General features: G+C 42.1%; 1 protein-coding gene and 1 non-coding gene across 4 annotated transcripts in view; one reads left to right on the forward strand and one right to left on the reverse strand.

Annotated features, from left to right (window-relative positions):
* Nucleotides 1-22018, reverse strand: part of SLC12A6 (solute carrier family 12 member 6) — a 135081-nt gene that overhangs the window by 27436 nt on the left and 85627 nt on the right. For all 3 annotated transcript variants that reach the window (XM_007521675.3, XM_007521673.3, XM_007521676.3), the window contains 7 exons: nt 20275-20489; nt 10812-10970; nt 10517-10615; nt 10181-10238; nt 6860-7034; nt 6104-6222; nt 4899-4997 (listed from right to left, as the gene is read on the reverse strand). In XM_007521675.3, coding sequence (XP_007521737.1) covers nt 4899-4997; nt 6104-6222; nt 6860-7034; nt 10181-10238; nt 10517-10615; nt 10812-10970; nt 20275-20489 — 924 coding nt within the window. The remainder of the gene's footprint in view (nt 1-4898; nt 4998-6103; nt 6223-6859; nt 7035-10180; nt 10239-10516; nt 10616-10811; nt 10971-20274; nt 20490-22018) is intronic.
* Nucleotides 19563-19695, forward strand: LOC132533645 (small nucleolar RNA SNORA38). The gene has a single exon (XR_009545501.1). It is a non-coding gene; the product is annotated as a small nucleolar RNA SNORA38 (small nucleolar RNA).

Below are 22018 nucleotides of genomic sequence, written 5' to 3' on the forward strand. Positions count from 1 at the left end.
TCCTGGAGACCATTTTTCCCATTTTGTTGCCCTTGTTTTTCTTGTTATTGTTGCCATTGCTATTGTTGTTGGATAGGACAGAGAGAAACTGAGAGAGGAGGGAAAGACACAGAGGGGGAGAGAAAGACAGACAAATGAAAACCTGCTTCACTGCTTCTGAAGTGACCCCCCCCCCCGCAGGTGGGGAACTGGGGGCTTGAACCGGGATCCCTGTGCTTCACGCCATGTGTGCTTAATCTGCTGTGTTACCGCCTGGCCTCCTCTATAGCTGTTTTCTTAATGAATAACAACAGCTAGTGGATTTGCACTGAGTCCCAAACTATCCTCTGAACTGGATGCTTTCACACTATCAGCAAAATGTAAATGAACAGGAATGTTATAAAAGCCATCTGTAGTTATGAGGACAATTAATATTTTCAATGAAGGAAAGTAACAGACAAAATTATCAACTCTATAGTCTCTTTTAAAAAGTATTTTACGGAGCAGAATCAAAATGGCTGCATGCAGACAGCACCTAAGCTGACTCTCCGCCAAAAAATCTCTTCAGTGAAGCAATTACAGAAGCTAGAACCTTCCACCTTCTGTACCCCATAATGACCCTGGGTCCATACTTCCAGTGGGATAAAGAATAGGAAAGCTATCAGAGGAGGGGATGGGGATGGGATACAGAATTCTGGTGGTGGGATTTGTATGGAGTTGTAACCCTCTTATCCTGTGGTTTTTGTCAATGTTTCTTTTTATAAATAAAAATTAAAAAAAAATCTCTTTAGATCCTGGCATTTCTAAGTGGAAGTGGAATTTCCAGAGGAGGAAACAAAGAGAAACCATAGTGGAAAATTATAACCCATTTATGAATTGACAAAAGGATGCTGAAAAGGACAAGGGGGAGCTGAGCAACACCAAGTTGCAGACACTACTATGATGCATCCTGACTTCCCTGGGCAGATGATCTCACCAATGTGTCCTGGAATCTCACCTCTACAGAGCCCTACCCCACTAGGGAAAGAGAGAAACAGGCTGGGGCTATGGATCCACCTGCCAATGCCCCGTCAAGCACAGAAGCAATTACAGAAGCCAGACCTTCCACCTTCTGCACTCACAAGAGAATTCTGGCTTATACCTCTGGCGGGGGAAGGGGGGTGGTGGGGTGGGGGGTGTTAGGGGAAGGTGACCAGAGGGCTCTCTACCTCAATTCCATCAAAATCCCAAGACCCAGAGAGAGAAGAGAAAAAAAGGAGTCATTTAGAAATAGCAATAGGTTTCAAGCCCCTCAGTCCCCACCTGCAGGGGGAAAGCTTCACAAGTGGTGTAGCAGGGCTGCAGGTGTCTCTCTGTCTCTCTCCCTTTCCATATTTCCCCTTCTCTCTCAATTTCTGGCTGTCTCTGTCAAATAAATAAAGATAATAAAAATAAAAAAAAGAAATAGGCACAGGTGTGATTTAGAAAGGAAGAGAAAGCACTTGGACCAGAGGAAAAAAATGGGCAAATATATATAAATATAGATAATTACATAAATAATAGTCAACCCATATCTGTGATCTTGGGAAACTACTGCAGCTTCCAATGGAGGAAATGGGGACAGAACTCTGGTGGTGGGAACAGTGGAATTATACCCTTGTTATCTTATAGTTTTTAAAATCAGTATTAAATCACTAATAAAAATTTAAACAAGTATTTTACATAAACATTTATTAGCATAACCAGAGAATCCACTAGAAAATATTTGCCACTCATTTTATTTAATATGTAAGAAACGAAGCATTTACTTTGATTATATAAATTAAGCAGACAACTAAAATACTTTTGTCTACATAATGACCTTCTTAGCTTTATGATGAATTTCAGAGAATGAATAGGAGGCCTGCTAACTGGATATTAGGATCTAATGAAAATATAAGGTAGTAAGGAAGAGAGAAAATATTCTGTAAATATTTTGTTATTACCTCCTGAATACAGAATATTTTGTTACTACCTCCTGCACCCCATAATGATCTAGGGTTCATACTCCCAGAGAGATAAAGAATAGGAAAGCTTCCAGCGGAGGGGATAGGATATGGAACTCTGGTGGTGGGAAATGTGTGGAATTTTACCCCCTCTTATCCTATGGTTTTGTCGGTATTTTCTATCATAAATAAATTAAATTAATTGAACATAACAAAATATTAATTCTGAGTAAGTTCACAATGCACTTTTAATCAAAGTTAAAGCTAGAAAGAGGATTAGAAATGTTAAGATTAGTTCGTGATCTAATTTCACTGGGGTTTTGTGCCTGCACAATTTCACTGTTCTGGTGTAGTTCTCCCCCCACCCCTTTGATTTTTTAGATAAAGAGTAAGGGAGAGAGGTGGAAAAGGAAAGGCCAAGTGTGGTGCACCTGGTTGAGCACACATGTTATAATGTACAAGGACCTGGTTTCAAGTGTCTAGTTCCCACCTGCAGGGGGAAAGCTTTGTGAGTAGTAAAGCAGAGCTGCAGATGTCTGTCTTTCTCCCTCTCTATCTCCCCCTGCCCTCTCAATTTCTGGCTTTCTCTATCCAATATATAAAAATAATTAAAAATATATTTAGGGGCCAGGCAGTGGTGCACCTGGTTGAGCGTACATGCTGTAGCACAAGGACCCAGGTTCAAGTCCCCGTTCCCCACCTGCAGGGGGAAAGCTTCACAAGTGGTGAAGCAGGGCTGCAGATGTCTCAGTCTCTCTCCCTCTCATCCCCCTCTCTCTTCTCAATTTCTCTATGTCTCTATCCAATAATAAATACCACGCCTGATGAGCAGAAATTTTGCCAGAGAGAGGTCACTTTGTCACCCACCACTAGTAAGTAAAGCTAAAATGGGGTCAGAAAAAAGAGAAAAAAAAAAACAAAACCCAGCAGTGAGGAATACACCAAGTACATACAGGAAACATTTAAGAACTTTCGGTTGTAAGAAAAGTGGGAAAGAGCAGCAGGGAAAATGGCTCAAGTAGTAAGTAGAGTAATTCAGACTTGCTTGCCTGAGGTTCTACAATGTGGTGCTCTGGCTGGTCTCTCCCCCTGCCTTCTGTTTCATGTGGAACTCTCATGTGTGATAAATAAGTCTTTAAAAAAATAAAAAGGGGGTCAAGTGGTAGCGTAGCAGGTTAAGCGCATATGGTGCAAAGTGTGAGGTCTGGAGTAAGGATCCCGGTTAGAGCCCCCAGCTCCCCACCTGCAGGGGGGTCACTTCACAAGAGGTGAAGCAGGTCTGCAGGTGTCTATCTTTCTCTCCCCCTCTCTGTCTTCCCCTCCTCTCTCCATTTCTCTCTGTCCTATCCAACAACATCAACAACAATAATAATAACCACAACAATGATAAAAACAACAAGGGCAACAAAAAGGGAAAAAAAGTAGCCTCTAGGAGCAGTGGATTCATGGTGTAGGCACCGACGAGCCCCAGCAATAACCCTGGAGGCAAAATAATAATAATAAAAAGAAAAATGGGAAAGAAATGGGGTAGAGGCTAAAAACCTGACAAGGGCCTCTTCAGGACTGAGAAGATCTGACTGCAATAGCAGCACTTCTAACAGCATTTTAGCTAATCTCAAAACAACTCTACTAGTGCATGCCTTTCAGCATAGGAAGCTCCAGGTTCAATCCACAGCTCCATATAAAATGGTACAGCAATGCTCTGGTCTCTCTCAATAAACACTAAACCAAACCCTATGAGTTTTAACTGTTAGGTAATAACAATTAGTCAAATTTTTCAAATGAATAAAATGAAATTTTGCATGGTTATGTGCTTTGTTGAAAGTTACAAACCTAATGATGAAAGAGAAAGATAGAACTGACATTGGAACTTAGGTCAATTAACTCCTTGGCTCACATCCTTAACTACTAAAGGTAATTGTAATAAGAAAAAATATTTGAAAATGAAAACTGAGGGAGATGGGCAGTGGCACACCTGGTTAAATACACACAGTACTAAGTGCAAAGACCCATGCAAGGATCCGGGATCAAGGCCCTGGCTCTAGGTTCAAGCCCCTGGCTCCCCACCTGCAGTAGGGATGCTTCACAAGTGGCAAAGCAGGTCTGCAGGTGTCTTTCTCTTCCTCTCTATTTCCCCCACCCCTCTCAATTTCTCTCTATTTTATTGAATAAAAAGGAAAAAATGGCCACCAGGAGAAGTGGATTCATAGTGCTGGCCCTGAGCCCCTAACAATAACCCTGGAGAAAGAAGAAAAAAAAAAGATAACCAATTTTTTTTATAGTCTGAATGGCATAATAGACTAGTGCCAGGGATATAATTCAGTGGTAAAGTGCATGTGTTGCTTGTAGAAGGCCCTGTGTTCAAACCCTAACACCACCAAAATAATATAATAATAATATTAATATAATAGTCTGGAAATACTACAATCTTTTTCTTCATTGGGCGTAAAAAGTTATAAATCAATATGTGAAACATCATAGTAGGAGAGTGGAGATTAAGGTAAGTACTGAAGAATGAGGACAATATGAAATGACTAGACAAGAAAAACCTTGTACTGAGTACCCAAAATCCATTGGTTAGTTTATAGTTCATTTATGGGTTCTCACTCCAAAAATGGAGGGAAAAAGAAAAAGAAACTAACGGGAGTCGGGCTGTAGTACAGCGGGCTAAGCGCAGGTGGCGCAAAGCACAAAGACCGGCATAAGGATCCTGGTTCGAACCCCGGCTCCCCACCTGCAGGGGAGTTGCTTCACAGGCGGTGAAGCAGGTCTGCAGGTGTCTATCTTTCTCTCCTCCTCTCTGTCTTCCCCTCCCTCTCTCCATTTCTCTCTGTCCTATCCAACAACAACAACAACAATAATAACTACAACAATAAAACAACAAGGGCAACAAAAGGGAAAAAAATAAAATAAATATATAAAAAAAAAAAAGAAAAGAAAAAGAAAGTAACATACCAATGGTAGTAACGAAACCGGGGTCTCCAGTTGGGTGTTCGAAGTAATGTTTGCAAGGCACAGGCTAAGTTCACAAAGAGGTAACACATGAGAAAAAACCTGGCGGCATAAAAAAGTTAGAGTTATTATTACTACTTTATTTTTAACATTTTACTTAATGAGAGGTACAGACTTATGCGTGTGCGTGTGTGTGTGTGTGTGTGTATAGAGAGAGAGACGGAGATTAGCTTCCATAAATTGTCAGTTTCTTCCTATATAACAACAAAAGTCTTTGTTTACCTTTCTGATTCACTATCGACTGTAGCTTCTTAATATTATCCTTTTTTATTGTCTTTATTTATTGGACAGAAACATCTAGAAATAGAGAGGGATGGGGTGATAGGGAGGGGGGAGAGAGAGAGAGAGAGAGAGACACCTGCAGCACTGCTTCACCACTTGCAAAGCTTCCCCCTGCAGGTGGGGGCCAGGGGCTCAAACCTGGGTCCTTGCACATTGTAACATGTGGGCTCAACCAGGTGCACCACCAACCCGGCCCAATAGTAACTTTTACCAATGCTGTTAGCTTTATTAATTTAATTGTGACTTACTTATGTATTCCTACCACTCTGGCACTGTGTGATTTACTGAGAATGCAAAAATGAGTAAGGTCAACTGACAATGGAGTCAGAAAGGAAAACTAAAAGCCTTTACTGTCATATAGGAAGAAACCACGACAATTGACACAAGCTAATTGCTGCTATGCTTCACATTGGTTTGGTTACCCCCGTGCCCCCCCTCCCCCCCCCCCCCCCCCCCGGGAGATTGTGGTTTAGCCCCTGCTAGTTTCTCGCCTCTCTTTCTCCCCGCCCCCTACCCTACGTACTTCCTGAGTTCCTGCCGCAGGCACCGGAGGATTAAGATGGAGGAGCACACTGCCGGCTCGTGAATAAAGATTAAACTGCATTCTCAGCTCAGCTGTGTGTCTCTGGTCGTCTCTGTTACCCGCCCGTGAAGCCAGCCCGGCGATGACAACATAGATAACAACAGCTAATCTTACTTTAACCTCACCATGAAACTTCTCAATAATACTTATAATTTAGGTGATGTTGCATCTGTGCTTAGGTTATTCTGTTATTATCATTGTTATATAGCTGATGAAAACCAACGTGTACTACCTATCACAGAAGAGGAAGTGAATATAAGTGAAGAGAATAGTTGGTTCTTACATGGAAAGAATTGGGGCCACAAGGTCCAGGGAGGCGATAAGGATTCCCAGCTCTGCAATGGCAGCAGTTAAAAGTAAAGCCCATGTAGGTTCTCCATTGGCTTTGCTATGGCCAAAAACCTGTATACAGAAGGCACAGAACAAAAACAGTAGTGTGGGGAGTGTTTGGAGTCCCTGCTCCCTGAATCCTCTATGCTAACATTTCAGATATTTGAAAGATAATGTCACAACTGTAGTATTTATTTATTTATTTATTTATTTATCTGCCTCTACGGTTACTGCTGTGGCTCGGTGCTTGCGCCACGAATTCACTGCTCCTGGAGGCTATTTTTTGCCCTTTTGTTGCCCTTGTTGTTCACCGTTGTTGTGTTGTTATTGTTGTTGTTATTGATGTCACTGTTGGGTAGGAAAGAGAGGAATAGAGAGAGGAGGGGAAGACAGAGAGGGAGAGAGAAAGACACCTGCAGACCTGCTTCACCACTCGAGCCAGGGGCTGAACCAGGATCCATGCGCAGGTCCTAGCACTTTGCGCCATGTGCGCTTCACCCACTGCCCTACTGCCAGACCCCCTATAGTATCTTTTAAAACACCTTTACTCACAAATAAAAGAATACTAGGGATTTAGAGTGCAATGTACTAAAAACCTATATGTCTTCTAATTATTTATCAACCAATTCCAAAGCTTCTGAACTATACTGTTTCTGTAAGACCTGGTGGTGGGGTGGGGAGGGAAAAGAGCTAAGAAAGTTTCACTCACCCTCAGAAAAGGTATGATGTTATCCTTGGCGATAGCCTGTAGCAGTCTTGGTGCACCAGTGAGGCTCTGAAGTCCAGCTCCACATGTTGAGAAAAAAGAGCCAATGACAATCACCCATGGAGATGGCCAAGACAAGGTACCTACTACCAGATTGCCTTTCACAGCATCTCCAAACCTGGGAAAGAAATGAAAATTGGGAAATTAAGCTGGAAATGACTTCTTTAAAAATAACTTGACTGAGGGGCTAGGTGGTGGCACACTTGGTAAAGTGCACATTACCATACACAAAGCCTCAGGGTTCAAGTCCCTCATCCTCAACTGCAAAGGGAAGCTTTACAAGCGGCGAAATAGTGCTACAAATCCCTCTCCCTCTCTCTCTCTCTCTCTCTCCCCCTCTACCTCCCTCCCTCTCCCTCCTTCCTTCTCTCTCAATTTTTCTGTCTCTATCCAAAATAAAATTTTAAAGAAATAAATGTAAGGGCGGGGTCAAGAAGTGGTACACTTGACAGAGTGCATGCACTGCCATACCCAAGGACTTGAGTTCAAGCCCCTGGTGAGAGAGAGAGAGAGAGAGAGAGAGAGAGAAAGAAAGTATGTGTGTATGTGGGGGAAGAGACATGAGTGGTGAGGCTTTCTCCATCTCTATCGCCCCATTCCTGCTCAAACTTTATCTTCTACTTTCCTCTCAATTTCTTTGTAACTATCAAAAATAAAAATAGAAAAAAAAAAAGGAGGGAGAAAGACACCAAGAACACTGGATTTGTTGTGCAGGTACTGAGCCCCAGTGATAATTATGGTAGAGAGAGAGAGAGAGAGAGAGAGAGAGAGAAGTATGAGGAGGCAGAGGAGAGGGGAGGAGGGGGAAAGAGAAAAGTGTAAGGGTTGGGGCTGGGGAGGTGCCTCACTGGTAAAGTGCAGGGCCTACATGATGAGACTGAATTTATCTCTGGCATCATATAAAATGGCAGAGCTCTGGTGTCTCTCTCACTAATAAATCCTTAGAAGATGTAAAGGTAGGCAGATTTAATTAAAATACACTGTTAGCCCACAAATATCCTGTAGGGTGTAAAAATAATAAGCTAAGTTTCAATTACTGCTTTCCCCCTCAATTTTTCAAAATACCTGCTTTCAAAAAAAAGGGGGGGAAGATATCTAGAATCACAACATGACTTCTAATATTTATCATACTTTGCATATTTAAAAAATTTTAGCTATGTTTCTTAAAAACAAGTAAAGGGGGTCATGCAGTAGCGCACCTGGTTAAGAGCACATAGTACTAAGTGCAAGGATCCAGGTTTGAGCCCCAGGCTCCCCACCTGCAGGGGGACGCTTCACAAGTGGCAAAGCAGGTCTGCAGGTATCTCTCTCTCTCTCCCCCTCTATCTCCCCCTCTTCTCTCAATTTCTCTCTGTCCTACCTATTAAAATAGAAAAAATGGCCACTAGGCATAGTGGATTCATAATGCTGGCACTGAGCTCCAGCAATAACTCTGGAGGGAAAAAATATATATTTTCAGTGCTTTATCTGCTGTACCACACCTCACCTGTTTGACATTCTACAATAACTAAACACTTGAAACTTACTTTCTTCATTTCCCTTTGAAGAGTGCTAGTGTTTATTTTTACTTTCTTCTCATCTATAGGTGTAAAATGTTTTTGTAAAAAAAAAAAATTATCTTTCAAACCTGAAGTCCTGTATTCAATCCATGGCATCACATATGCCAGAGTGATGCTCTAGTTGTCTATCTTTCCCTTTCTTTCTCATCTCACTAATAAATAAATATTTTGCAAAAAGTTAAAAACAGAATTCCAGGAGTCGGGCAGTAGCGCAGCAGGTTAAGCCCAGGTGTTGCAAAGCTCAAGGACCGGCATAAGGATTCCAGTTCGAGCCCCCAGCTCCCCACCTGCAGGGGGGTCGCTTCACAGGCGGTGAAGCAGGTCTGCAGGTGTCTATCTTTCTCTCCCCCTCTCTGTCTTCCCCTCCTCTCTCCATTTCTCTGTCTTATCCAACAACAACGACCACAATAATAACTACAACAATAAAACAACAAGGACAACAAAAGGGACTACATCAATATAAAAAAATAGAATTAGATAAATAAATGCAGATAAATAAATTAGATAAATAAATTAGATAAATAAATGCAGAATTAGACAAATATGTTAGTTAAGATGCTAGAGACACTAGAAGTTATTGTTTATTTGCCTTCCTTACTTTTGATCTTAGATTTCAAATAGCTCTTAATGTAAAAGAAAGTCATTATTATTAAGAGAAGTTCATTGCTTTACTGAAGAACTATATTCATTGTATCTCATATACTTTAAGCAACATACTAGCATTTGTCATTTACTAATTTGGGGGAAATTATATATTTATATTTTCTAATTGTTAGTCATAATAGTTACATCAGATTAGGTTTGGAGTTTTAACTATCTTGGGGATTTTTAGGACAACTAGACATAATGGAAGGCAGGTATATGACTGTTATATATGAAAAAAAAAAACACAAGGGGGCTGGGCGGTGGTGCACTGGCTTAAGCGCATATAGTACTTAAAAAAAAAATCAAAGGGGGCCGGGTGGTAGTGTACCTGGTTAAGTGCACATAGTACAATGCACAAGGGCCCGTAAGGATCCTGGTTGGATCCCCCGGCTCCCCACCTGCAGGGGGTCACTTTACAAGTGGTGAAGCAGGTCTGCAGGTGTCTTTCCCTTCCCCCTCTCTACTCCTATCCCCCCTCTCTGTACTATCCAAAAAAAAAATCGATAAAATGACTGCCAGGAGCAGTGGATTTGTAGTGCACCCACCAAGCCCTAGCAATAGCCCTAGAGGCAATAAACACACACACACACACAAATACTTGGGGGCCAAGCTGTGGTGCACCCAGTTAAGAGCACCTATCACCATGTGGAAGGACCTGGATTTGAGCCCCTGCACCTCCACTTGCAGGAGGGGATGTTTCACAATGGCGAAGCAGGTCTGCAGGTGTCTATCTTCCCCCCTCTCTATACCTCCCCCCTCAATTTCTCTCTCTTGTCAAATAAAAGAATGGAAAAATGGCCGAATATAGCCAGTGGAGGTGGTGGGTTCATAGTGCTGGCACTGAGTCCCATCTATAGCCCTGGCAGCACAAAGAAAAAAGAAACAAACTACTTGAGGCCTGAGTGGTAGTGTAACGGTTATGGCTTTAGACTTCAAATGAGTTTCTGAACTTGATCACCAATATAAAATGTGCCAGAGTGATGCTCTGGTTTGTTGGTATCCCCTCCTACCCTCCCCCAGTAAATAAGAAAAAAAATTAAAAAAGAAACCCACTACTCACTTGTCTCTGAGAACAACACCTTCAATACATGCACCAAAAAGGACAACATTGCTTAGATCTATCATATCGAGAGTCAAGGAAATTGATGTTTAGTCTTTGAGATAAAAAACAGACATTCAGTATATTTATTCAATCAGTAATATCAATTGCTAAATTAGTCCTTTAAATTCCTGAACTTTAGAAATAAGTTAATTAATTACTAGTAATTATTTGGTAAGAAATGACATGAAAGGAAGTGGGTATCTTTACTATCAGAATATAAACACTGGTGACTTTTGTCTTATTGGATGTTCTATGACTAAGACAAAGACCAGACTGGATCTACAAAAAGGATACAGACGAAGGAGGTGGTCAGGATGGCAAGGATAGTGCCAATAGGAATAGACTTCTGGGCATCTTTCAGATCTCCAGATCTGTTTGATCCAGCCATGATACCTTTAGAGAAGGAAACAAAACAGAAAACAAAAAAGCAGATTAACTAACTTCTTGAGTTCCTGGACACTGATTTTCATACTGATATCAAAGACTAGATGGCACATCTAGGAACTTTGAGAATATAATTATGTCTTCTGAGAAATAGTACTCCCTGAGTTTGATAGCATCTGAAATAGACAACAACCCACATGCTTACCTGTTACTGAGGGAAAGAAGATCCCCACCAGAAGAGTGAAGGAAGTGGTGATGTCAACAAGGACATACTCATGGTTTAAACTGCCTAAGACATCAGAAGATTTGGCTGAGGGTTTTTCAATGATCTCTCCCTTTGGTAAATAATTACTCCAAAGATTCTCTGCAGTGGGGAGTGAGGGAGAGGTGAAGGGTAAAAGCAAAAAAAAAAAAAAAAAACAGTACTGTGAGAAGACATGTGTGTGCACACACACACAAACACATATTACAGACAAATATATATTGCACTCACAATAAAGCACACATAAATAGAAACTTAATTGTTGTTAAAATTTCAGAGGCTCTAGCCGGGCTGGCTAGCTTCACGGGCGGGTAAAAGAGACGCGGAGACAACGGCTGGGCAGGGAAGCTGTATTTCTTTATTCAGGAACAACGATTCACAAACTAAGACAAACTAATCACCAAACAGAACTCTGCTGTCTCTTTGTGGCGGCACAAGCACTCTCTCTCTTACTCTCGAACTCAGGAACTCCCTCTTACTCTGGAACTCTCGTACTCGGGAACTCTGTCTCTCTGGCACTCTCTCTTACTCTGTAACCCAGAAACTCTCAAACTCAGGAACTCAGGAACTCTCTCTCTTACTCTCGAACTCTGGAACTCTCGGACTCAGGAACCCTCTCTCGGGGTTCCTTGGGGCGGGGCCAAGCAGGCCCGCGAAATTAATTGGACTGATCCAATTCTCTTGGCGGGGGGAGGGCTAGAACAAACCAATGTAAAGCATACGACAATTCCCCCTTTTCTTTTTAACTAAATGACTATAGTATCAAGGGTTGGGGTGAACAGAAACATATATAACAAAAACCAGCATGTTGCCAAGGGAAGGCCTGAGGGGGCCATATCTGCCTCTGGGGGGCTACTTGCCTCGACGGGCATTTGCATGAGGGCGGGGAACAGCCTAGGGTCCCAAGGGCAGCTGGCTGTAACTTACTTACTATGAAATAAAACTTGTTATTAGCATATCTACTGCACGATCTAACATTTCTAATAGAGAAGGAATTTGAGACTTTTACATATCAACAACGTCTTTTAACCTTTTGTTACACCCATTCAAGATGGAGACACACCCTAGGTGTGGGCCGGAGAGGAAACCTCAGGCATGAGAATAATTAGCATAGCCATTGTGCGATCTACCATTTCTAATAGAGAAGGTAGTGTTTTACATATCAACAAGTCTATTTAACCTTTTGTTTAGACCAACTTAGTTAAAATATATTGATTGTTAACTAATTTTTACCTCAGACTTTAAATGTAAGTTAATTTTATCTTTATGAGAATTACATTGAAAACCTTTTTCATTTAATTTTGACTAGTAAGAATTTAGCCTTAAAGCTACTGTTTACCAAACTTTAAACATACACATAAACATGGTCATTAATACACAAGGAGAGAAACCTTTGTTACTAAGACATGTCATTTTAAACATGAATTTAAGTCTGTACTGTCTTAGTTGTTGCGGGGGGGGGGGGGGGGTTTCACCATCCGGAGGTGGCTTCCTGCGCAGCTCCACTTCTAGGAATTGCAGGTTGCGATCTCTGCACAAATCTCTGTGTACTCCAGCTTGTCTGTCTTCAGACCAGACCGGCGGCTGGAGATCTCGTGTGTCCAGTTTCGGCAGGGAGCCCGGGGGTCCGGGAGGCCCGGGATGGTTCCAGAATTCATAGAAAGAGGGCAGGCAGGCCAGCTTTGCAGAAGGCGTGGGCCTAGGTGCCCAGGGGTGGCGGCCATGATGGGCCGCCAAGGCCCTGCCCCATGGCCCTGTCATGTCTGCTGCCCTGTTCGCAGTGGCCGAGCAGCGTGCAGGGATCACGCGTCCAGTGCCCTGCGCCACGCGGTGGAGAGCCAGCTCCTGTGGGCTGTCCTCGGGCTCTTGCATGTTGGCCTCGGGCTCTTGTGTTGGCATAGGGCTCCAGCATGTTGGCATTGGGCTCCTGGGGCTTTTGTGTGCTGGCGTAGGCCTCCCGCGGGCTGCGGGGCTGCGGGGCTGTGGGCGCAGTGCGCGGGGTTGTCTGGGCGCAGCCGGCTGGCTGGCTGTTCCACCAGGTGGAAACAGCAGCTCCGTGCCTTGCCTCCTTCCCGCTGGCACTTCTCGACTCTTCTGGCTGTTTTGAGTTCGCCCAAGCGAGTGGGAACCACAGAGTGGTCCAGAGATAAATGTTCCAGAAACAGCAAAACAGTCTTGTGAAGAAAGAGCAGAGGCCTTTGGAGATCTCTTCACAAGCAGAAGAGAAGGCCATAGTGCATAGGTAGCCAAATTGTCTTTACTTATCTGAGAGATGCGCAGGTCAGGTTGGGCGCCATTTGTTGTTAAAATTTCAGAGGCTCTAGCCGGGCTGGCTAGCTTCACGGGCGGGTAAAAGAGACGCGGAGACAACGGCTGGGCAGGGAAGCTGTATTTCTTTATTCAGGAACAACGATTCACAAACTAAGACAAACTAATCACCAAACAGAACTCTGCTGTCTCTTTGCGGCGGCACAAGCACTCTCTCTCTTACTCTCGAACTCAGGAACTCCCTCTTACTCTGGAACTCTCGTACTCGGGAACTCTGTCTCTCTGGCACTCTCTCTTACTCTGTAACCCAGAAACTCTCAAACTCAGGAACTCTCTCTCTTACTCTCGAACTCTGGAACTCTCGGACTCAGGAACCCTCTCTCGGGGTTCCTTGGGGCGGGGCCAAGCAGGCCCGCGAAATTAATTGGACTGATCCAATTCTCTTGGCGGGGGGAGGGCTAGAACAAACCAATGTAAAGCATACGACACTTAATGTCCTTTATCATCTGGTTTAAATATAATTTGACATGGTGTTGGTGGTATAGTGGTGAGCATAGCTGCCTTCCAAATATAATTTGACAAAATGTGCAGGTACATACAAATGCAAATGGATAAAAGTTGAGATTAAAGCTGAAAACCCTGTAAAGTCTAGTATTTTTAAAAATTATTTACCAATGTTGTTTTTAACACCTTAATGTAAACTTGCTTATATGCTAAGAAATTTGTCTCCAACATTTAAGGTAGAAGTCACTTAAGGAAAGAGTTTCAGGAATTGAAAACACACATGTAAATGTGATATTGAAAGTTACATACTGCAGCCTGAGAGGTGGTGCAGTGGGTAAAGCATTAGACTCTCAAGCTTGATGCCCGGCATCAAAAGTACCAGAGTGATACTGATTCCTTCTCCCTCCCCACCCATATATAAATTAAATTTTTTTTCTTTTCATTTTACTCAACATAACAGAGAGAAATTGGGGGGGGGGAGACAGAGAGAAAAAGAGACAACTGCTCGCAGCTTCCCCCGAAAGTGGGGAGCAGGGGCCTTGAACCTGGGTTCTTGCACAGGTCCTTGTGCATAGTATAATGCGTACTTAACTAGGTATATCACTGCTCAGCCCCCCAATTTTTTTAAGAAAGCATTCCATCCTTCTATCACTATGGGGAAAACACTGGCAACTTAACAGTAATACAGATAGTAACTTACAACTTATCACAGATTAAAATTTGGTTTGCTAGGAACTGGCAGTAGAGCAGTGGGTTAAGTGCACATGGCACAAAGCACAGGGACCAGTGTAAGGATCCCAGTTCGAGCCCCCGGCTCTCCACCTGCAGGGGAGTCGCTTCACAGGCGGTGAAGCAGGTCTGCAGGTGTCTATCTTTCTCTCCCCGTCTTCCCCATCTCTCTCCATTTCTCTCTATCCTATCTAACAACAATGACATCAACAACAACAATAATAACCACAACAATGAAAAATACAACAAAGGCAACAAATGGGAAAATAAATATATTTAAAAAATTTTTTAATTGATTTGCTATTACAAATTGTGCTCCTATGAACATAGGTGAACATAGAACTCTTTGGATAGTTATTTTTGTTTCCTCTAGATAATACCCAGGAAAGAAATTGCTGTGTCACAGGGTTAGGTCCATTTTTAGTGTTCTAAGGAACCTTCAGACTGGAAGCAACTTAAATGTCCAAAGACAGATGAGTGGCTAAGAAAGCCATGATATCATTTTAGCAACAACAAATGCTAGAAAGGTTGTGGGTACAAAGGAACCCTCCTGCACTGCTAATGGTAACTTCAATTGGTCCAAGCCCTGTGGAGAACTCTCAGGAAGCTAGAAATGGAGCTATCCAATGACCCTGCAATTCCTTACCTGCAATTCCTTATTATGTCCTAAGGAACCAAACATGCCCATGAAAAAAGATATATGTATACCTATGTTCACACAGCACAATTTGTAGTGGTCAAAATCTGGAAGCAACCTAGGTGTCCAACAACATGAGTGGATAAGAAAGTTATACTTCTCTCTCTCTCTTTGCTGCTGCTGCTTCTCCTGGTCAGAAGCATCTCAGCAGAGGTGCTCCTGGCATCCACCCGCCATGACTACTGCTCCTGGGAACTGAACACATGTGACTCTGCTAGCCAGTAAACTTTCAGACCCCTCTACAGCCATGAGCAACCTTTACCAGAGCAGATAATTGTTTATCTATGGGACTAAACTTTTGGCAGCTATATTCAGACTTTATGGACCTAGTGTACTCTTAACCCTTGATGATAGGTTAAGAGTTATTTTGCCTTTTACCTGTATCACCCTAATAAACATTATATTGTTTAAACCAAAAAAGAAAGTTATACCTATATACAATGGAATAATATATTCAGCTACTAAGATTGATGAATTCACCTTCTTCACTTCATCTTGGATGAAGCTTGAAGGAATCAAGTTAAGTGAGATAAGCCAGAAGGAAAAGGATGAATATGGAATGACCCCACTCACAGAAAGAGGTTGAGAAATAATAACAGAAGCATAAACACAAAGCAGAACTTGGACTGGGTTTGGTGTATTGCACCAAGGTAAATGACTCTGGGAAGGTGGTCCACTCTTTTTTTTTTCTTTTATTATCTTTACTTATTGGATAGACAGCCAGAAATCAAGAGCAAAGGAGGAGACAGAGAGGGAAAGAGACAGAGAGACACCTGTAGCCCTGCTTCACCACTCGCAAAGCTTTCCCCCTGCAGATGGGGAAAAGGGATGTAACTATGTCCACTTTTAAAAAATTTTTTCTATTAGGGAAGGTGGTCAAATCCTGGAGCACAATGGTGAAGGAGGACCTAGACAGAGGGTGTGTTTTGCAGAAAACTAAGAAATGCTACACATGTACCAACAACTGTATTTACTATCAACTATAAACCTTCAATAAAAAGCTACTATATATGTATATGTGTATAATATATATATATATATAACTGTTAAAAGACATTAAAAGTCATCTCCTGGGAGTCCGGTTGTAGTGCAGCGGGTTAAGCACATGTGGCACAAAGCACAAGGACTGGCATAAGGATCCAGGTTCGAGCCCCCGGATCCCTACCTGCAGGGGAATCACTTCACAGATGGTGAAACAGGTCTGCAGGTTTCTATCTTTCTCTCCCCCTCTCTGTCTTCCCCTCCTCTCTCCATTTCTCTGTCCTATCCAACAACGAAGACATCAACAACAACAATAACTACAACAACATTACAAAACAACAAAGGCAACAAAAGGGAAAATAAATAAATATAAAAAAATAAAAGTCATCTCCTTTGTCTCATCATGAATGGAACTTGAAGAAATCAAAATCATATTAAGTGAAATAAGCCAAAAAGAGAAAGAAAAGGTGGCTGAGTGGTGGTGCACCTGGTAAAGGGCACACATTACTGTGTGCATGTCTCCATCCCCACCTGCAGGAAGGAAGCTTCACCAGCAGTGAAGCATTGCTGCAGGTGCCTCTCCCCCATTCCTGTCTAATCTATCAGATAAAAAATAGAAAAGTGGTAAGGGCCGGGTGGTTGCGCTCCTGGTTGAGCACACATATCACAACGCACAAGGACCCAGGTTCAAGCCCCTGGTCCCCATCTGCAGGAGGAAAGCTTTGTGAGTGGTGAAGCAGTGCTGCAGGTGTCTCTTTGTCTCTCTCCTTCTCTGTCTCTCCCCTTGATTTCTGACTGTTTCTCCCCAACAAATAAACAAAAAGATAATTAAAAATAAAAACACAGAAGCCAGACCTTCCATCTTCTGCACCCCATAATGTCCCTTGGTCCATACTCCTAGAGGGTTAAAGAATAGGAAAGCTATTGGGGGAGGGGATGGGATACGGAGTTCTGGTGGTGGGAATTGTGTGGAGTTGTATACCTCTTATCCTATGATTTTTGTCAGTGTTTCCTTTTTATAAATAAAAATTAAAAATAAGTTAATAAAGTCTGTTTCCAAAATAAAAAAAAAAATTTTAAAGAAGTGGGGGGAAAAAAAGGTCACCAAGAGCATTGGCTTTGCTGTGCAGGCACTAAGCCTCAGCAATAACATCTGTTGAAAAAGGGGGGAGTATACTAGATGATCTCACAGATGGAATTTAATCCCCCTAATAAAAAATATTAAAAAGAAAAAAAATGATTTTGTAGAAGGAAGAGAGGAGAGAAGGTTAAAAGGGCATTGGGATCCTGGGGCATGATAAAAAAAAAAAAAAAAAAAGACCCTAAACTGGAGATGAGAGTGTTTTGCAGATAACTATCACAGAGAAATAAGAAATTGTACCTCTGTTGAGTGGCTGAGCAAGTTGTGGTATATATACACAATGGAATACTACTCAGCTGTAAAAAATGGTGACTTCACTGTTTTCAGGCGATCTTGGATGGACCTTGAAAAAATCATGTTGAGTGAAATAAGTCAGAAACAGAAGGATGAATATGGGATGATCTCACTCTCAGGCAGAAGTTGAAAAACAAGGTCAGAAAAGAAAACAGAAGTAACTTTTTACAAAAATCTTTATTTTACTTGACAGGACAGAGAGAAGTTGAGAGGGCATGGTGGTGCACCTGGTTGAGTGCACATGTTACAGTGCACAAGGACCCAGGTTCGAGTCCCCGGTCCCCACCTGCAAGGGGAAAGCTTTGCAAGCGGTGAGGCAGGGCTGCAGGTGTCTGTCTGTCTCTCTCCCATTCTATCACCCCCTTCCCTCTCAATTTCTGGCCGTCTCTATCCAATAAATAAATAAAGATAATAAAAATTTAAAAAAAGTTGAAAGGGGAAGTGGAGACAAGAGGGAAAGAGAGATGCCTACAGTTCTGCCTTTTAGCTCCTGAAGTCCCCCCCCCCCACGCAGATGGGGGCCTGAACCCAGCTTCTTACACATGGAAACATATGCACTCAACTGGGTGCACTACCGCCTGGCCTCTTGGAGGTCTTTTTTAAACCCAAGCTTGCTGGGTGCTCCTACAAAAGTCCTAATTTCCCTAAGGAACCCAACACATCCATCCAAAAAGATCTGTATACACATATGTTCTTGGCAGCACAATTTGTAATAGCCAAAACCTGGAAGCAACTCAAGCATCCAACAACAGATGAGTGGCTGAGCAAGTTGTGGTATATATACACAATGGAATACTACTCAGCTGTAAAAAAAAAAGGCCTCCAGGTGATTTTGATATACAAAGGAACTGTCAGCCTGTAGATTCACACTATTCTCTGCCCTCCCCCAAACAAAACAAAGCAACTACAACCTTTGTTCCTTATAAGATGGAGAGCAGGGAGAAAGAATTTGTTTTTTGTTTTTTTTCCATTTCCTGCCTGTGGCTTAGTTCCAGCTCTACTTACTTCTCCCTGGGTCTTACAAAAGACCTTGACCATTACTCCTGGGAACCTCACTATAGGCTCATAGCTGCTTTTCAGTGGAAAGAAACCCAACTCTTCACAAAAAAAGAAGCTACATCCCCAGCTCCTCTTCTTCTCCCACCCCCCCACCAGGAAAATCTTGTAGACAGTGCCAAAAACAGCTCCAACCCCCAGCAGCTGGGGAAGAGTCAGAAGCTGTTCTTCCTTATCCTGTTCTATTCTCTCATCACCCCCATCCCAGCCCTTCCAATTCCTGCCAATACTGTAAAGCCCACTTCCTGCCCTGCCCATTTTCCTGTTCAGGTCCTCCAGTCGTGGGCCCTGGGGGACACCCAGGAAAAGGCTTTTGGGAGGGAAAGGGCTGAGGGCTTCCTTGGGCCAAACTGTTCACCTCTCCTATCCACTGCTTTCTCCTCTCCATCCCTATCTTCAAAAGGTTCCTTCCCAGGATGGATTGGGTGCTAGGACGAACATGGTCCAATCCACCAGCTCTCTCTGCCCCTGTGTCTTTTTTTTAGACATGAGAATAACTGTACAGTGTAAACTTATAAAGGGTTTTTAATTGTTGTAGATTGAAAATAAAGTGTGTCATATGAACAATTTCCATATTGGGGGGGGGGGCGGGGGAAAAAACAGAAGTAGAACCTGAAATGGAATTGGCGTATTGCACCAAAGTAAAAGACTCTGGGGTGGGTGGGTGGGGAGAATACAGGTCCATGAAGGATGATGAATGACATAGTGGGGGTTGTATTGTTAAATGGGAAACTGGGGAATGTTATGCATGTACAAACTATTGTACTTACTGTTGAATGTAAAACATTAATCCCCCAATAAAAATAAAAAAAAAAGAAATTGTACCTCTGTGTTAGCCACTGTAATATAAACCATTAACCAACTCCCAATAAAATTATTTTTTTTAATGTGACTTGCACAGCTCCTCACATAAAAGGAATAAAGCTTAACTATCAAAACTCTCCAAGGACTCCCCAACAAGGATAAATTCATTGACAAAAAAAGCAAAAATATGGTGGATTAAGACTAAGGATGTATGCTTGTACCCTCCTACAAAGGCTTGTCTGTGGCTCTCAGTCTTTATAGACATATAAGAAGGAGAGATAAAGAAATGTGGACTTGGAGAAGTCTTGGGCCAGCTTACTCTATGCATGCTTAAGATCAACTTTCCCACAAAGGGGTGTGTGTGTATGTGTGTGTGTGTGTGCTTGTGATATATTTTTTAAATTTTTTATTATCTTTAAAAAATTTTTTATTATCTTTATTTAATCACTGGTCAGAAGCAGCCAGAAATCTAGAGGAATGGGGGGATAGAGATACAGAGAGACAGAGAGACACCTGCATCCCCGCTTTACCATTTGTGACTTTCCCCCTGCAGATGGAGACTGGGGGCTTGAACGCGGGTCCTTGCACATTGTAACGTGTACTCAACCAGGTGCTCCACCACCTGGCCCCAATTTTTTTAACTATCTTTATTTATTTATTGGATAGAGACAGTCACAAATTGAGAGGGAAGGAGGAGATCAAGAGGGAAAGGGAGAGAGAGAGAAACCTGCAGTCCTGGGTTATAACATTATAACATGTACGCTCAACCAGGTGTGCCACCACCCAGCCCCATGTGCTTGTGATCTTAAGGAGGAAATTGGCACTGTGGCAGTGAGTTTTCATAAACAAGAGAGTCAAATACGGCAAAGCCTGTTTTCCACAGAGAAAAATAAAAACAAACAAACAAACAAAATTTGTCCCCAAAACCTTACCTTTAATTACACCACTAACCAATCCAGGAATGCCCTGGATTGAAGTGATATTATTGTGAACAAAGTATTCATCACAGGTGACATTGAAAAATTGACTTGAATTACAGAAGAAGCCCCATAACTTAGTTGGTACTGTCATGTTGTTAAGTTCTTTAGTCTTAGAGCAAACATCAATATGTCGTGATGAAAGGGTACGGTTACCCAGCATGCAGACCCTAGGTGAAAACAAATGGGGGAAGAAGAATGGGGAAAAAAAATTACTTACGAAAGTATGTTAAAAATAGGTTAGTAAGGGGATTGGGTGGCATTGCACCTAGTTCAGTGCACAAGGACCTGGGTTCAAATCTCCCGTCCTCACTTGCAGGGGAAGCTACACAACCTGTTCAGCGGTGCTGTGGGTCTGTCTCCCCCACCCCCGCCCTTCCTCCCTCCCTCTCTCCTCAATTTTTCTCTGTCTCTACCTGAAAGAAGGAAGGAAGGAAGGAAGGGAGGGAGGGAGGGAGGGAGGGGTTAGCAAAGGGGAAAAATCCAAAAAGAGCTTCTATTGTAATTGATGGGAAAGGAACTGATATTTATTAGCATTCTAAATGGTGACCTAACATTTTCTGCCAATTTAATCCTTACAGTGATCTTAAAAAATACTTATGTTTCATGGATAGAGTTTAGAAAGATAAAGTAGTCTGCTCAAGACCATACAGTAATAGGTTATTCTGAAGAGACTGTAATACTACCTTCCAAAATTTCTAGCTTATTACCCATTTTGTTACACCTGAAAGAATCCTAGAGAACTTTCATTCTTCTTCTCTTTCTTTCTTTGCCTCCAAGAGCCTTATTTTCATTACAACCCTCTTAAAAATTTGTGGTAAAGGTAGGAACCTGTGGTCAAGGTACTGAGGAAGACAGACTGAATATAATTAAAAGCATATTCTTCTATGGACTTAAAGAAAACTGTTTTTGAATATAAGTCTGGACTGGAGTACTTACAGGTGATGTAAATGTATTTAACAATGGATTTTATTTTTTTAACCCAGAGATATCTATATACTCACATCATATATATATATGGAGAAGAAATGTTAACTTTTTACATCTGCAAAATGATAGCATACATAATAAAATACGCACCTATCACTCAGTTCCAATAACTCTCAAGACTTCCTAGTTGTTTCAAACATTCTCTTTGCAGTGGGGAGGTGGGGGTGGTGGTGAGAGGAAAGAATAATGAGAGATGTAAACTAAAGCATTGCTTCACCATCCATGGAATCTCTTTGTAGTAACAGGGATTGAACTCAGGGCCTCACATATGGTTAAGGTTTATCTGTTACCTAACACTGAGCCATCTCCTGAATCTCTGATTGAATGTTTTAAATTCCACATTTTAAAATTTCACGGAAGAAAGAAGGAAAGGGAGAAAGAAAGGAAGAAGAGCCAAAAGTGAACAAACACAAGGCAAAATGAAAATTTCCAATTTGTGGTAAATTGAGAAATGCAGTATTTAACACTTCTTTCATTCTAAAATGAAACTTCAGGTAGTTTGCAAATTTTTTTTTTTCTCTCCAGGGTTATTGCTGGGGCTCAGTGCCCGCACCATGAATCCACTGCTCCTGGAGGCTTTTGGCTTTTTTTTCCCCCTTTTGTTGCCCTTGTTGTTGTAGCCTTGTTGTGATTATTATTGTTGTTGTTGATGTCATTCGTTGTTGGATAGGACAGAGAGAAATGGAGAGAAGAAAGGAAGACAGAGATG

This window comes from Erinaceus europaeus, chromosome 16, assembly GCF_950295315.1.
Source record: "Erinaceus europaeus chromosome 16, mEriEur2.1, whole genome shotgun sequence".
Classification (NCBI taxonomy): domain Eukaryota; kingdom Metazoa; phylum Chordata; class Mammalia; order Eulipotyphla; family Erinaceidae; genus Erinaceus; species Erinaceus europaeus.